The sequence below is a fragment of the Macaca fascicularis genome, chromosome 17 (assembly GCF_037993035.2).
Source record: "Macaca fascicularis isolate 582-1 chromosome 17, T2T-MFA8v1.1".
Classification (NCBI taxonomy): domain Eukaryota; kingdom Metazoa; phylum Chordata; class Mammalia; order Primates; family Cercopithecidae; genus Macaca; species Macaca fascicularis.
In genome coordinates, this window is record NC_088391.1 from 68,251,182 (window position 1) to 68,267,164 (window position 15,983).

The 15,983-nt window shown below is 35.8% G+C and overlaps 1 protein-coding gene and 1 pseudogene across 34 annotated transcripts in view; one reads left to right on the forward strand and one right to left on the reverse strand.

Annotated features, from left to right (window-relative positions):
- The window catches only part of MYCBP2 (MYC binding protein 2), a 286,627-nt gene that overhangs the window by 192,915 nt on the left and 77,729 nt on the right, over positions 1-15,983 (reverse strand). For all 34 annotated transcript variants that reach the window (XM_074021188.1, XM_045377006.2, XM_074021199.1 and 31 more), the window contains exons 15-17: positions 14,017-14,221; positions 7,275-7,420; positions 6,534-6,635 (exon numbers count right to left, since the gene is read on the reverse strand). In XM_074021188.1, coding sequence (XP_073877289.1) covers positions 6,534-6,635; positions 7,275-7,420; positions 14,017-14,221 — 453 coding nt within the window. The remainder of the gene's footprint in view (positions 1-6,533; positions 6,636-7,274; positions 7,421-14,016; positions 14,222-15,983) is intronic.
- On the forward strand, positions 13,870-14,001 carry LOC123569927 (U2 spliceosomal RNA; annotated as a pseudogene).

Here is a 15,983-nt window from a genome sequence, read left to right on the forward strand (position 1 = left end):
AGAATGGGAGAAAATTTTTACAATCTACTCATCTGACAAAGGGCTAATATCCAGAATCTACAAAGAACTCAAACAAATTTACAAGAAAAAAATAACCCCATCAAAAAGTGGGCAAGGGATATGAACAGACACTTCTCAAAAGAAGACATTTATGCAGCCAACAGACACATGAAAAAATGCTCATCATCACTGGCCACCAGAGAAATGCAAATCAAAACCACAATGAGATACCATTTCATACCAGGTAGAATAGCGATCACTAAAAAGTCAGGAAACAACAGGTGCTGGAGAGGATGTGGAGAAATAGGAACACTTTTCCACTGTTGGTGGGAGTGTAAACTAGTTCAACCATTGTGGAAGACAGTGTGGTGGTTTCTCAAGCATCTAGAACTAAAAATACCATTTGACCTAGCCATCCCATTACTGGGAATATACCGAAAGGATTAAAAATCATGCTGCTATAAAGACATATGCACACGTATGCTTATTGCGGCACTATTCACAATAGCAAAGACTTGGAACCAACCCAAATGTCCATCAATGAGAACTGGATTAAGAAAATGTGGCACATATACACCATGGAATACTACGCAGCAGCCATAAAAAAGGATGAGTTCATGTCCTTTGTAGGGACATGGATGAAGATGGAAACCATCATTCTCAGCAACCTATTGCAAGGACAAAAAACCAAACACTGCATGTTCTCACTCATAAGTGGGAACTGAACAATGAGTACACCTGGACATGGGAAGGGGAACATCACACACCAGAGCCTGTCGTGGGGTGGAGGGAGGGAGAGGGATAGCATTAGGAGATATACCTAATGTAAATGACGAGTTAATGGGTGCAGCACACCAACATGGCACATGTATACATACGTAACAAACCTGCACATTGTACACATGTACCCTAGAACTTAAAGTATAATAAAAAAAATAACAAAAATTAAAAAATAATTTTTTTTCTAATTTGTAACTAATTTTTTTCCTATGAAAATTGAATGTTTTATTCTAGAAAAGCTGTTGTGGATTTTTCCCAGTAATAATCAAAGTTTTGTGATTAGCATGCCAATGTTGTAAGAAAAGTAATTAAGTCAAGGCCAGAGCTGAAAGAGAATCAAGCTCAAAGAAAAGTATAGACTACTAAATAGTCTCCCACCACCACCACAATCACCAGGAAGCATTTATTTAGGGATTATTATATGCTAGGCACTTTTACCCGTATCCCTTAATCCTCATGAACATCCTTAGGTAGGTAGGTAAATTTATCCCCATTTTGAAGGTAAGAAAACTGATGTTCAGGGTGACTAAAATTCCAAGGTCATATATAGGTGGCAAAACTTAAGAAGCCAGGATTTGATCCCAAGTCTAATAACTGCAGAACAGATGCTCTCAACCACCATACTCTATAGTGAGGCTAACCATATAACTTACTACCCAAATGAGACTCTACTGAGAGTAAAAAAGGGCACTATTAAGAAATATGCCTGGACACCTATAAAATGGGACTCTCCCAGTTAAGCCAGGACATGGGTTTAGCCCATCCACAGCTCATAATTATGAAACTTGGATACTTAGAAGAAAGAAGAAAAAGCTAACATTATTGGAGTTTAATTTTCCTTATGAAACAGAGTGCTGATAAGGAATATAAAGATTAAATCATTAATATAATCATCCATTAGTTCTTCTGATGACTTCAAGAGCCCTACTTAAGAATTTCACTGAATAAGCACTTCACTTACACAGTTAAATTAATACATTAACCAACCCAATATAATCTAAAAAATTATCACAAACCATTGAACTAAAATCTATAAATGAATACTATTAATACCTAAAAAGATAAACTGAAGAAAAAAATTAACTAGAATATTAGTAACAAAGATTTAAAATTAAAGACAAAGTTCAAAATTTATGAAAAAGCAGTAATAACATTGCTTTTTTGGGTTTCAATAGCTCATTCCATTATAGGAGACCTGGTGTGATAAAACAGTAACTAAATTATGTCAACAGGCCTGAGGCTGTCTGAGCAAGGCTTTAGTACAAGAACTAGAGCCCACGCTGAGTTCAGGGGTTCACACCTGTACTCCCAGCACTTTGGGAGGCTAAGGCAGGCCGATCACCTGAGGTCAGGAGTTTGATACCAGCCTGGCCAACATGGTGAAACCCCTTCTCTACTAAAAACGCAAAAATTAGCCAGGTGTGGTGGTGCATGCCTATAATCCCAGCTACTTGGGAGGCTGAGGCAGGAGAATTGCTTGAAACTGGGAGGCAGAGGTTGCAATAAGCCGAGATCGTACCAGTGCACCCCGGTCTGGGCAACAGAGTGAGACACTGACTCAAAAAAAAAAAAGAACTAGAGCCCAAAGTTCTGATCAACTATGAAAAATTTAGATCAGACTTGGTAAATAAGACAGAAAAGTCAAGTAAAATAATCTAACATAATCTAATTCTTAAATTCTGAAATGTTAACACAGGTAAAAGCCAATTACTAGCAAGTATAATTACTAACATACTACTAAATTATTAGTTTCTAAAAAGTATCAACAGGCCAAAGAAATAAAAGACATGTATGTATGGCAATTGGAAAACTAAAATTTTATTTGACGTTTCTATTCCTTATGGGAGCAAAGCCAATACCATCTTTTCTAGCACAGTGCCAGAGAAGAGCCTTAGAACACTGTGCAAGTGACTCAAATCTGTTTCCAAGGCCCTTGACCCATAAATTCTGATTCATTAGGCCCAGGTGTTTCTGATACAGAAGGTCAATGGATAAAACCGCAAAGTGCAAACAACTGACTTAGCGTACTAAGTCTCACACTTTGGGACCATCAGAATCACCTGGAACACTATTAAAGCACAGTTTACTGGCTGTACTCCTCCAGTTTTTGTTTCAGTAGAGATCTGGAGTGGGGCCTGAGTACTCGTAACAAGTGCCCAAGTGATGCTGGTCCCTTTGAGAACAACTTGAGAACCATGGCCCAAAAGTAATGAAAAGCACAGCACCTGAAAGAGATTCCTCTATCCAATTAAAATAAAAATATTTCTTAAAAAGCAAAGGTAAGCAAACTATAGATGCCTTAAACCTAATCAGTATTTTTTTTTAAATGGCTTTAGTTATAAAACGTAACTTTTACTCTATTTACACACTAATATGCTTTTTGGAGAATATTTAGGAAACAAATTGTAAAGAAGAAAATAAAAAATCATCTATAAACTCATCTGTCAGGAAAAAGCATTGTTAATATTTTGGTATTTATCTTTCTTGTTTTATCCCTATGGGAGTGTGGGTATATCATATTCATCTAATTTTGTTTTCTTATAAAAATGTGTTTTTAAATAAAATTGCTTAATGGAGTCCTAAGAATAATATAAAATCATAAAAGTGTCATATCACAATAGTTTTTTAATTACTTAATACAGTATAAGGATTTTCAAAGTCACTGAATGACTCTGAAGTTTGATTTTTTAAAAAATGAATACACAGTTAGAATTCTTGTCCAAATGCAAAAATATTTGTTTAAAATAAAATAGGCTGGGCGCAGTGGTTCACACCTATAATCCCAGCACTTTGGGAAGCTGAGGTAGGTGGATCATTTGAGGTCAGGAGTTCGAAACCAGCCTGGCCAACATGGTGAAACCTCGCCTCTACTAAAAATACAAAAATTAGCTGAGCATGGTGGTGGGCACCTGTAGTCCCAGCTACTCAGAAGGCTGAGGTAGGAGAATTGCTTGAACCTGGGAAGGGGAGGTTGCAGTGAGCCAAGACTGTGCTGCTGTACTCTAGGCTGGGCAACATAGCAAGACTCCATGTCAAAATAAATAAATAAACAAACAAACAAAACATACAAGCAGGCATCACTTTGCATAGTGCTGTGTTAACTGAAACACAGGCATATGGGAACTCTGTCCTCCTTTTGCATGATTCTAGGTAACTGTGTTGACTGTGAAAGGGGAGGACATGGTTCCAATGTGCACAAATTTCTGTTAATCTCAGTACCATGGAAAGCAAGGACTGCCATAATTGAGGTTCACACTGAAGATTCCACTCATCAAGAAAAGATATTCACTACATATTGTTTTAACAAACATGAAGGAGGGTGATCTGTGTAAGAAAGAGTTCTACCAAAAAATAAGGACAAGACAAAATTTATGTGCACCAATAATCTGAATAAAGTGTTTCTACAGATGTTCTACATATTTAGGACTGCAGATGAAACCTATTTGTCACAAAATATACACTAAGTACCTAGCACCTCAATCTATCTTTGGAAATTCTGATACAACAACATAATTTCTTTAAATATTTAACTAGTTGAAGATTTTTTTTAACTTTAAAGGGTTAGTGTTTACAATTATGTTTCACAGGTTTATGTCAAATTTAAAAATAAATGGCAAAAAAATATTCCACAATCACCAAGTTATGTCAAGTTACCAATGCACAATTCAATGTTCCTTGATTTCCTATATGCACAAAAACACTATACCTAGAGAAGAATAGCTTTTTTAGGAGGGAAGAGAAAAAGAGTAACAAGATAAACAGCATTTGGCAAGTAATTAACTGTGAATAATTAAGTGTAAGGATGTGCTATACTGTAGTTTAAACGTAAAAGACAGCTGCATTTTGTAGGTCCATTCATGTTGCTCAACCTAATATTTCTAAAGAAAGAAAAAACAGGTAGTGAATAGATATAATGATAACTAATCTTAAAAAATTATATCAACATAAAAAAGTATTAATTACCACATGTCAGAAACTTAATTCTATCCTGTTTTGTAGGAAACATTTAACATGCAATTTTCCCACATACTTATATAACGTAAATACTGACAGTATCTATATTAATCTCATTAAAATATCCTTTAAAGAACATGATGCAAGCAAAGCCAAACAATAGTAAATTTTCACCTTTTCAATCAACTTCACTTATCAGATGCTATGAAGAACACTCTTCATATGCCAAGTATGTTTTACAATCTAAGTTTAATAAAACTAGAATTCACCATGTGTGTCATACATTTTACTACTTATTCCATATATTAACAAAAACAATAGCTAGAAAAAAATGTATAATGATGGTTAAATGGGTAAAAGGTTTATTTCACACATCAAATATCATGCCGTATCTAATAAGCATTTAAAATATGCAGTATCAGTAAACATTTCTAATCAAAATTTTGCCTAGTGGAAGAATAAAATCATAGACCTCCATAACAATTTGTCTTAATCGTACAAAAAAAAAATTTACTGAGCAAGGAAATCTTTAGTAATACATATATTTATCTCTGCGTATTCAAACACCAATTATAACCACAGTTAAAAATTTTTTTGTTTGTTTTATTTTGAGATGGAGTCTCACTCTGTCACCAGGCTGGAGTGCAGTGGTGTGATCACAGCTCACTGCAACCTCCACCTCCCGGGTTCAAGTGATTCTCCTGCCTCAGCCTCCTGAGTAGCTGGGACTACAGGTGCACACCACCATGCCCAGCTAATTTTTTTGTACTTTTAGTAGAGATGGGGTTTCACCATGTTGGCCAGGATGGTCTCCATCTCTTGATCTCGTGATCCGCCCAACTCAGCCTCCCAAAGCACTGGGATTACAGGCGTGAACCACCATGCCTGGCCAGTTAAATGTATTTTTAAGCTAAGAAATTATCATAAACAATGAGGAAAAGATAAACAATAGACCTATCTTTGTAAATAAAACCTGCAGACCTGCCATCTTACCCTTCCTGTACATAACTAGAACGAGCTTTTTCCAAAAAAAGACACACGAAAGCATTGCACTGATCTGGAGTGAAGCATAGTAGGACTATGCCCAAATGATAAGGAGCATAAAAGAATAAGAAAACAGGGGAGGCCGAGACGGGCGAATCATGAGGTCAGGAGATCGAGACCATCCTGGCTAACACGGTGAAACCCCATCTCTACTAAAAAATACAAAAAAATTAGCCAGGCGAGGTGGCGGGCGCCTGTAGTCCCAGCTACTCGGGAGGCTGAGGCAGGAGAATGGCGTAAACCTGGGAGACAAAGCTTGCAGTGAGCTGAGATCCGGCCACTGCACTCCAGCCTGGGCGACAGAGCGAGACTCCATCTCAAAAAAAAAAAAAAAAAAGAAAACAGAAGTGAAAAGACTAAACTGAATTTTGTTCCACAGTCAAATAGATGAGTCCAAAGTCTGGGTGAAGGACAAGTTGTGAGAATATCTATTTTTAAAAAGTAGCCATTTCTAATAGTTACTGATACTTGGCAGATGGCACAAATCTTAATATGGTGACTTACACCATAAATACTCTGCTGAATTAAACGTATGCTACTAGCACAATTATAAATACCTTCAACATATGTTATTAGAACAATTATGAATACCTTGAATATTTTCACATTATATTCATGAGTTATCAGAATATTACTAATTTTAATTTTGATGATTTCTTACCCAAAATTAGTTTATTGTGTGAACTTTTCAGTGGTTTCAGGATAGGGTAGGAAAGTGGATTTTCATGTACTTTTTCTCTGTAGCTACATCTTACCTCTTCCTTCCTCTAATCTGTGCCTTCTGATTACACGTTGCCGTTTTTCTTCTTGTCGTAACTGAAGGTGCTCTTCAATGTTAACCCCGGGCACTGGGACAGCTAGAGGATTGGCCAAAAAAAATAATAACAACATACATGTTATATAATAACTATAACAGAACTACTTAAAATTCAAGAAAGAAAAGATAGCAAAAACATTGTCTAAAACACACAATATTTTTACTTTAAGAATTCTTAGCCAAAAAGGGAAAAAGAATCTCATTCTGGATAGGCATGGTGGCCCACACCTGTAATCCCAGCACTTTGGGAGGCAGAGGCGGGCAGATCACCTGAGGTCAGGAGTTCAAGACCAGCCTGGCCAATATGGTGAAACCCTGTCTCTATTAAAAATACAAAAATTAGGCATGGTAGTGGGCACCTGTATTCCCAGCTACTTGGGAGGCTGAGGCAGGACAATCACTTGAACCTAGAAGGCAGAGGTTGCAGTGAGCTGAGATTGAGCCACTGTACTCCAGACTTGGCAACAGAGCAAGACTCCATCTCAAAAAAAAAAAAAAAAAAAAAAAAGAATCTCATCCCTTAAACAATGTCATATTGTCAGTTACCATAAGAGCAGTATTGCATACATTAATTATTATCTTAATTTTTTAACATATACCTAAAAGAAATTGTTTAAACTCTCAGACTTAATGAGTTGAAGACAACTCAGTGTAGCATAGTATAATCAATCAAAATTACCTAAAAGAAGATCTAAAGGTATCATTTCTTTCACTGCATCAAGAATTCCTCTTTGTCTTGCCTCTTGACCATCTAACTCTCTTGCACAGGCCTTGCAACATCCACACACAGCACAACCAGATTCTCCGGAACCACAACCACAGATCCTAGGGGGGGAAAAAAAGACAACGGAGATCTTCATAATTTTTCCTTAAAACTCTTTTCTATAACTCATTTTCCACATTTTTGAAATTGTTAAATGAGTAAGCAATGAAATCACCTCTTTAGATCACGATTGCTCATTTTAAAGAAAGGGTATAAATAGCAGAATAATTAAAAACAAGACTCTGATTAAGCTCCCAATAGGCATAATTGGTATATTTCTACAGAAAATACACACAGATTCAACTATCATCAAAGTCACTATTTTAAAAACAATGTTTTAAAAGTTTTTTTTTGCAGTTAGTGAAGCACCAGAAGCTTTAGGATTAAGCGACCAAGATGGGTTGGTTAGCTAAAAACAATCAAACAATGTTGCTGTCCAGCAGATAAGTAAAGGCAGGTGTTGGTAGCCTTCAGCAAGAAAGCCTAAGCTTGCCAGCTTCATGTAATATTTTCCCATTCCCTATTTAATATGGTGTTGGGAAAACTGGCTAGCCATATGCAGAAAACTGAAACTGGACCCCTTCCTTACACCTTATATAAAAATTAACTCAAGATGGATTAAAGATTTAAACATAAGACCTAAAACTAGAAAAACCCTGGAAGAAAACCTAGGCAATATCATTCAGGACACAGGCATGGGCAAAGACTTCATGACTAAAACACCAAAAGCAATGGCAAATGAGATCTAAGTAAACTAAAGAGCTTCTGCACAGCAAAAGAAACTATCATAAGAGTGAACGGGCAACTACAGAATGAGAGAAAATTTTTGCAATCTATCCATCTGACAAATGGCTAATATCCAGAATCTACAAAGAACTTAAACAAATTTACAAGAAAAAAGCAAACAACCCCATCATAAAGTGGGCAAAGGATATGAACAGACACTTCTCAAAAGAAGATGTTTATTTATGCGGCAGAACTCAAACAAATTTACAAGAAAACAAACCACCCCATCAAAAAGTGGGCGAAGGATATGAACAGACATTTCTCAAAAGATGACATTTATGCAGCCAACAAACATGAAAAAAAGCTCATTATCACTGGCCATCAGAGAAATGCAAATCAAAACCACAATGATACCATCTCACATCAGTTGGAATGGCAATCATTAAAAAGTCAGGAAACAACAGGTGCTGGAGAGAATGTAGAGAAATAGGAAACCTTTTACACTGTTAGTGGGAGTGTAAATTAGTTCAACCATTGTGGAGGACAGTGTGGCAATTTCTCAAGGATCTAGAACTAGAAATACCATTTCACCCAGCAGTCCCATTACTAGGTATATACCCAGAGGATTATTAATCATTCCACTATAAAGACACATGCACATGTATGTTTATTGCAGCACTATTCACAATAGCAAAGACTTGAAACCAACCCAAATGCTCATCAATGATAGGCTGGATAAAGAAAATATGGCACATATGCACCATGGAATACTATGCAGCCATAAAAAAAGGAGGAGTTCATGTCCTTTGCAGGGACATGAATGAAGCTGGAAACCATCATTCTCAGCAAACTAACCCAGGAACAGGAAACCAAACACTGCATGTTCTCACTTATAAGTGGGAGTTGAACAATGAGAACACATGGACTCAGGGAGGGGAACATCACACACTGGGACCTGTTGGGGGGTGGGGGCTAGGGGAGGGAGAGCATTAGGAGAAATACCCAATGTAGATGACAGGTTGATGGGTGCAGCAAACCACCATGGCATTTGCATACCTATGTAACCAACCTGCATGTTCTGCACATGTATTCCAGAACATAAATAACAACAACAACAAAAAGGAAATAAAAATATCCACACATTGGAAAGGAAAAATAAAATACATATATATACACACACATATATATATATACACACACACACGTCTCCTTCCCCCTCTCTTCTTTACATGCCATCACCTCCCATTCTCTCCTTTTACAGAGTCCAATTACCTGTTCTTTTTCTCCTTCGTCTCTTTCATATCAATTGTGAACCATATGGGGTATTCGTTGACAAAGACACTCCCAGAAACTGACTTGGGGTCAGGGAAACTAACTTCTTAGCCACATATTTTGTAGAAGGCATAGCTTTAATGTAGTTCATCGAATCAGTCCTTAAAACTTTTGACAGCCTTGTTGAACCCCAGGTTATACAGATTTCGTAAGGTACAAAAGGAAGAACATACCTGGCAGCAGTTTAAAAGACGTAGCTAGACACCTGTGAAATGTGTCACTTTTAAAAGCAAGCATTACAAACTATTTGGAAGATCACTTACTACACAGTAAAAACTATGATACATAATATGCCAGATTGACACTAATTTTAAGATAGTATTTATGACACCAATTCTTCTCAAAATTTTCCAAAAAATTGAAGAGGAGAGAACACTAATTCATTCTTTGAGGCCAGGATTACCAATGTCAGGCAAAAGATGAAGAAAAAGAAGAAGAAAGAAGGAAAAGAAGGAGAAGGAGTAGAAGAAGAAGGAGAAGGAGTAGAAGAAGAAGGAGCAGGAAGAGGAGGAGAAGGAGGAAAAGAAGGAGGAGAAGGAGAAGAAAGAAGAAGGAGAAGGAGAAGGAGAAAGAGAAGAAAGGGAGGAGGGAGAGCGGGAGAGAAGGGGGCGGAGGAGGCGGCAGAAAAAAAACCCTACAGACCAATATCCCGTATGAATAATGATGTAAAAATCCTCAACAAAATACTAACAAAATAAATTCAGCAGGATATTAAAATAATTATACACCATAACCAAGTGGGATTTACTCCCAGAATGCAACAAACGAAAATCAATCCATGTAATATAACACATTAACAGAATGAAAGAAAAGAAATACACGCTCATCTCAATTGATGTAGAAAAAGCATTTGACAAAATTCAATGCCCTTTCATAATAAAAACACTTGACAAACTAGGAATAGAAGGAAATGATCTCAACATAAAAACCACACATGAAAAACACACAGTGAACATCATAATGGTGAGAGACTGAAAGTTTTTCCTTTCTAATATCAGGAAGAAGACAAGGATGCCCACTTTGACCACTCCTAAACAGCACTAGAAGTTCTAGCCAGAGCAATTGGACAGGAAAAGAAATAAAGGTCATCCAGAGTAGAAAGGAAGAAGTAAAATTATCTGTGTTCACAGATAATACAATCTCATACATAGAAAACTCTAAAGATTCCACTCAAAAAAACCAATAGAGAAAATGAATTCAGCAAAGTAGGAAGATACAAAGTCAACACACAAAAATCAGTTGTATTTCTAGGCACTAACAATGAACAATATGAAAAGGAAATTACAGAAACAATTCCACAGCATCAAAAAGAATACACTTAGCAATTAACCAAGGAGGTGAAATGAGAACTATAAAACACTGCTGAAAGAAATTAAAGATGACATAAATAGAAACACATCTTATGTTCATGGATTAGAAGACTAATGTTTTTAAGATGTTCATACTACCCAAAGCAATCTACAGATTCGTTGTAATCCCTATCAAAATTCCAAAGATGTTTTTTACAGAACAGAAAAACCTATCCTAAAATTCATAGAAAATCTGTAGGGACCTCAAAGAGCCAAACAAGCTTGAAAAAGAAGAACAAAGTACTCATAGTTCCTGACTTCAAAACTTACTACAAATCTACAGTAATCAAAACAATATTTGGTGTGGCACAAAGACCGTCATACAGTCCAGTGGGATAGAATAGACAGCCGAGAAACCTTCCTTCACATATACGGTCACATGATTTTTGACAAAGGGGCCAAGATGATTCAATAGAGAAAGGATAATCTTTTCAATAAACATTGCTGGGAAAACTGGATATCCACATGTAAAAGAATGAATCTGGATACTTCTTTAACAGCATATACAAAAATTAACTCAAAATGAATCAAAGACCTAAATGTAAGACCTAAAACTATTAAAAAAAAAAAAAAACCCTTAGAAGAAAAGATACAGTAAACCCTTCACAACACTAGATTGGGAAATAATTTCCTGGATATTACACCAAAGGAACAGGCAACAACAACGAAAAAAACAATAGACAACTAGACTTCATGAAAATTTAAAAAATTTTGTGCTTGAAAAGACAAAGTCAACAGAGTAAAAACATAACCCACAGACATGGCTTTTCACTTTCATATCATATATCTGATAAGGAATTAATATTCAAACTATATAGTTTGAACAAAAAGAAATCGACAATCCAATTCAAAAATGAGAAAGGACTTGAATAGAATTTCTCTAAAGATCTCCAAATAGCCAACAGGCATATGCAAAGATGCTGAACATCACTAATCACTGGAGAAATTCAAATCAAAACTATAATGAGATACTACCTCACACCCATTAGGATGCCACTACCAAAATAACAGATCATAAGTGTTAAGAAGGATGTGGAGAAACTAGAACATCTGTACACTATTGGTGGGAATGTAAACTGGTTGGCTGCTGTGGAAAATAGTGTGGCAGTTCCTCAAAAGATTAAAAATAAAATTACCATATGGTCCAACAATTCCACTTCTGGGTATATACCCAAAGGAACTGAAAACAGGGTCTCAAAGAGCTCCTCGTACACTCATCTTCACAGCAGCATTATTCACAATAGCTACAATGTGGAAGCAACCCAAGTGTTCAGCAGTGCGTGAATGGATAAGCAAAACGTGGTATATATGTACCATAGAACATCATTCAGCCTCAAAAAGCAAGGATGTTCTGATATATGTGACAACCTGGATGAACCCTGAGGATATTATGCTAAGTGAAATAAGCCAGTTCCAAAAGACAAATACTCTATGATTCTCTTTATACGAGAGGTACCTAGAGTAGTCAATCATAGAGGAAAGAAAGCAAACAGAATAGTGGATGCCAGAGGCAGGGGAGAGGGAAGAATGAGTAGTAATTGTTTAGTGGGTACAGAGTCTCAGTTTTATAAGATGAAGAGTTATAGAGATGGATGGTGGTAAGAGTGGCACATTATGAATGGATTTAATACCACAGAACTGTCTACTTAAAAATGGTTAAGCTGGTCAATTTCATATTTATTTTATCATAAGATATGTAGTCACAATTTTATAATAATTGAAGTCAGCTTAATAGTCCTTAGTATTCTGATATATTCAGTTTGCTTCATTAATAAAGCAATTATTATACTTGGTTAGTATTGTCCATGTAAGTCTATGAATAATTGTTATAAACTATATAAGTCTCTGGAAGAAAAATATGAAGAATAATTAATTTCAAAAGGGACCAGAGAATTTATAGATTTTGTTCATGATATATACTGGCTGCTCAAGTTCAGAGAGTAGGGATATTAAATTTTATTTTTATTATATATTTTTTGAGATAGGGGTATTGCTATGCTGCCGAGGCTGGTTTCAAAGTCCTGGCCTAAGTGATCTTCTGGCCTCAGCCTCCCAAAGTGCTGGGATTACAGACATGGGCCACTACACCCACCTAACACTGAATTTTAATGGAAATAGTGTTGGAGAGATCCAGGAGAATAAATTTCAATTCCAACACTGTTAAAAAATAATCATAGAATCTATCTGCATCCGAATTAAATTTAAAAATAAAGAAGTTAGGTGCTTAAAAACAGAAAACAGAGCCAAACATAAAACACGACAGAATAAATATTATCCTTTGATAAAGATGACTGTTTATTGCTTACACTAATAATATAAAGAAAATTTGTTTTTAAAAAATCACATCTCAGCAGCCTTAAAGAAAAGGCCTGTTATATATGACCTATCTAACTATGATAGGCCAAACATAAACTCAGAAATAAACGCCTATTAGATCCAGACAGTATTTGCGAAGAAGCAACTATTACCGAGTTGCCAAAGAGGAAGGTCAAGATGCAGGGATGGCTGTCTTCCTTCTGGGCTTCTCTTCACAAAACTTTTTCTACTCCCCCAAATCAGCCAATTATCAGAAAGCTGGTCTTACAAAGAATATCCCATTATGTTACAGTGACTATAACTAGCAATATATAAAACAAATTCAAAATTCTTCCTAACATCTTAGCAGAAAACCTGCATTATTCTTCTGCCAAACTTACATATTAACTTTAAATTTAAATTTACAATAATATAGAACCCTGAAAAATGTGGTCCATTGAGAACAAGGATAAATATAACAGGTATGATGTAACTTTAGAAGCATACAAAATTTCTAAAATTATAAATGGTAAATTTAATTTAAAACAAAATTATATATCTAATCAAGTACTCTATATGATATTGATAATTTTATTTAGAAAAGATTCATGTTCAACAAAAAGAAATAATAATAGATATCTGGCAGTAAATAGGCTTAGAAAAACGATACAAATAGAGGCACAGCCCCAAATCTTGAAAAACTTATGACCTGTTTTTAAATAATGGTTTAAATGAATCAAATGAAAGAAAGCCAACCTTAAAAATGACACTAAAATATAAATTATTATAACAGAAAACAATTAAGAATTATACTTTCTTGGCCTTTTGGCTAAGATCAAGTGAAGATGCCATGGTGTCTTTAAGAAAAAAATATTAATAGTAGAGTATACTCTGGAACGATTTTGCAAAGAAATGTGTTCTGCACATGTTCTTTAGTAGGAATCACTCTCTCTTACCCTCCAGGGACTCTGTCTGGCCGTCCACTACTGACACAGCTGGCTCCATAACCTGTACAGTCTCCACAGACAGTGCAAACCATGCACTGCTCCAGCTTCCATTTGTGCATGCCTGGAGGGCACATCATAGACTTCTCATCTTTTTCATCTAGTTCTTCTTCCAGGTCTTCATCCATTGCTGTTGCCATATTTTCAACTCCAAACCCTATTTGACAGATCAATTTATAATTGTTATACAGATTACTTTCATGTATAAAAGATGGATGACTATATTTCCCAGTTTAAAAAATAACAGCATGCTAATCCAAGCAATTATACAAAGAAATGCTTAAATTTGAGTAACGAAAATAAATTTTAATTTACAGATCACTAATAAACACTCTCCCCATTTCATTTCTGCAAAAGAAGGCAAGGAAGGCTATTATCAAATGTCTCTTGACTGTTACCATCTGCCAATCATACTTTTAAATCTTTTCCTGTTTTCCATCCTCACTACCAACACTTTCATTCAACAGACCAAAGAAAGCCTCCCCACCATGCTCCACGCCAAGAGTCCCCCACTCTAGATCATCCTCCTACTGCCACCAATCATCCTCCCAAAGCACGTATTTGATCCCACAACTTCATAATTTACAAACCCCCAATGACTTTCCAAGGTCTTCAGAAGAGCAAAACTCAGCAAGATGCAGTAGGCACAAGATGGCTCCTAATTTTCTCCAATCTCATTTCTTTTCCCTCTGCTCTCCAAATACTCTGTGTCCTTCCATATGCTCAGGGCCTTTGTTCATTCTTGCTCCCTCTGCCTCTTCCTTCCTCATTTACAAGACGCCTCTGCCTATCTTATCTAGCAGAGAAACTTCAGCCTTCAAAAATTCAGCTCAGAAGTCATTCCCTATGAAAGCACTTGCTACCTTTTCCAGGCAGTCAGTCACTACCTCCTTAGTGCCTGTTTATACCTCGCTTACAACTTTTTTAAATGGTGTTACAATTCATTCATCTTTTTTTTTCTAAATTGAACACCTACTATACTCCAGGGATTCCTTCATGGCAAGAAATCAACAAACCTTTTATAAAGGGCCAGTAAATAATTCAGGCTCTGTGGCCCATACAAATCCTTGTCACATTTTTTACAATCCTTACAATGTAAAATCAATTTTTAGCTTGGAGGGCTATGTAAAAAATGATATCAGGTTATATACTCTGCAGACCTCTGCTCTAGAAACTGAAGACTGTTAATAATGAGCTGTTATAAAGCTTATAATATAGTGAGAAAAACAGACATTAATCAAATAACCAAATAAAAATGTAAACTACAACTGATAGGGTTTTTAAGGAACACTGTACTATAGGACCATATGATGGGAGAACAAATCTGTGGGAGTCTAGTAATTATTTTTTATATTTGACTTTCCTAAAGGATCTAAGTTATGAGGTTATGTCTTGCTCATACTATCTCTTATTCTTAGTCAACCTTATTCTCCTATACCTATAACATCCACTTAACATATAGCTATCACTCAATACAGGTCTATCTAATTAAGAAATAAACTTATAGCATATGTAGCCTTTTGGGGTTTTGCCACTTCTAATCTATGGGCAAGCAGAAAAATTAGACAACCAAGCATCAGATAGCTATATCTAGGATTAAAATAAGGTGATCCTGAAGGAAGCCTCAGTGACTATTTTTAATAATCATAGCTAAAATGTACTGAGCACTATTGTAACTAGCTCTATAAGCATTACTCATTTAATCATTCCAACAGTACTGGAACTATTATCCTCAAATTAATCTTTACAGTCAATGGAATCTCAATCACAATGTCAAGCAGATAGAGTTGGTTCTGATTTATATGGAAAATAAAATCTCCCACCTGGCTACATTCATCAAAATTTAAAAAGAAAAAGGTTGGAAATTTTGACATCAAAGTTTCGAAATTATGTATACCAAATGAAACTTTAAACCACAG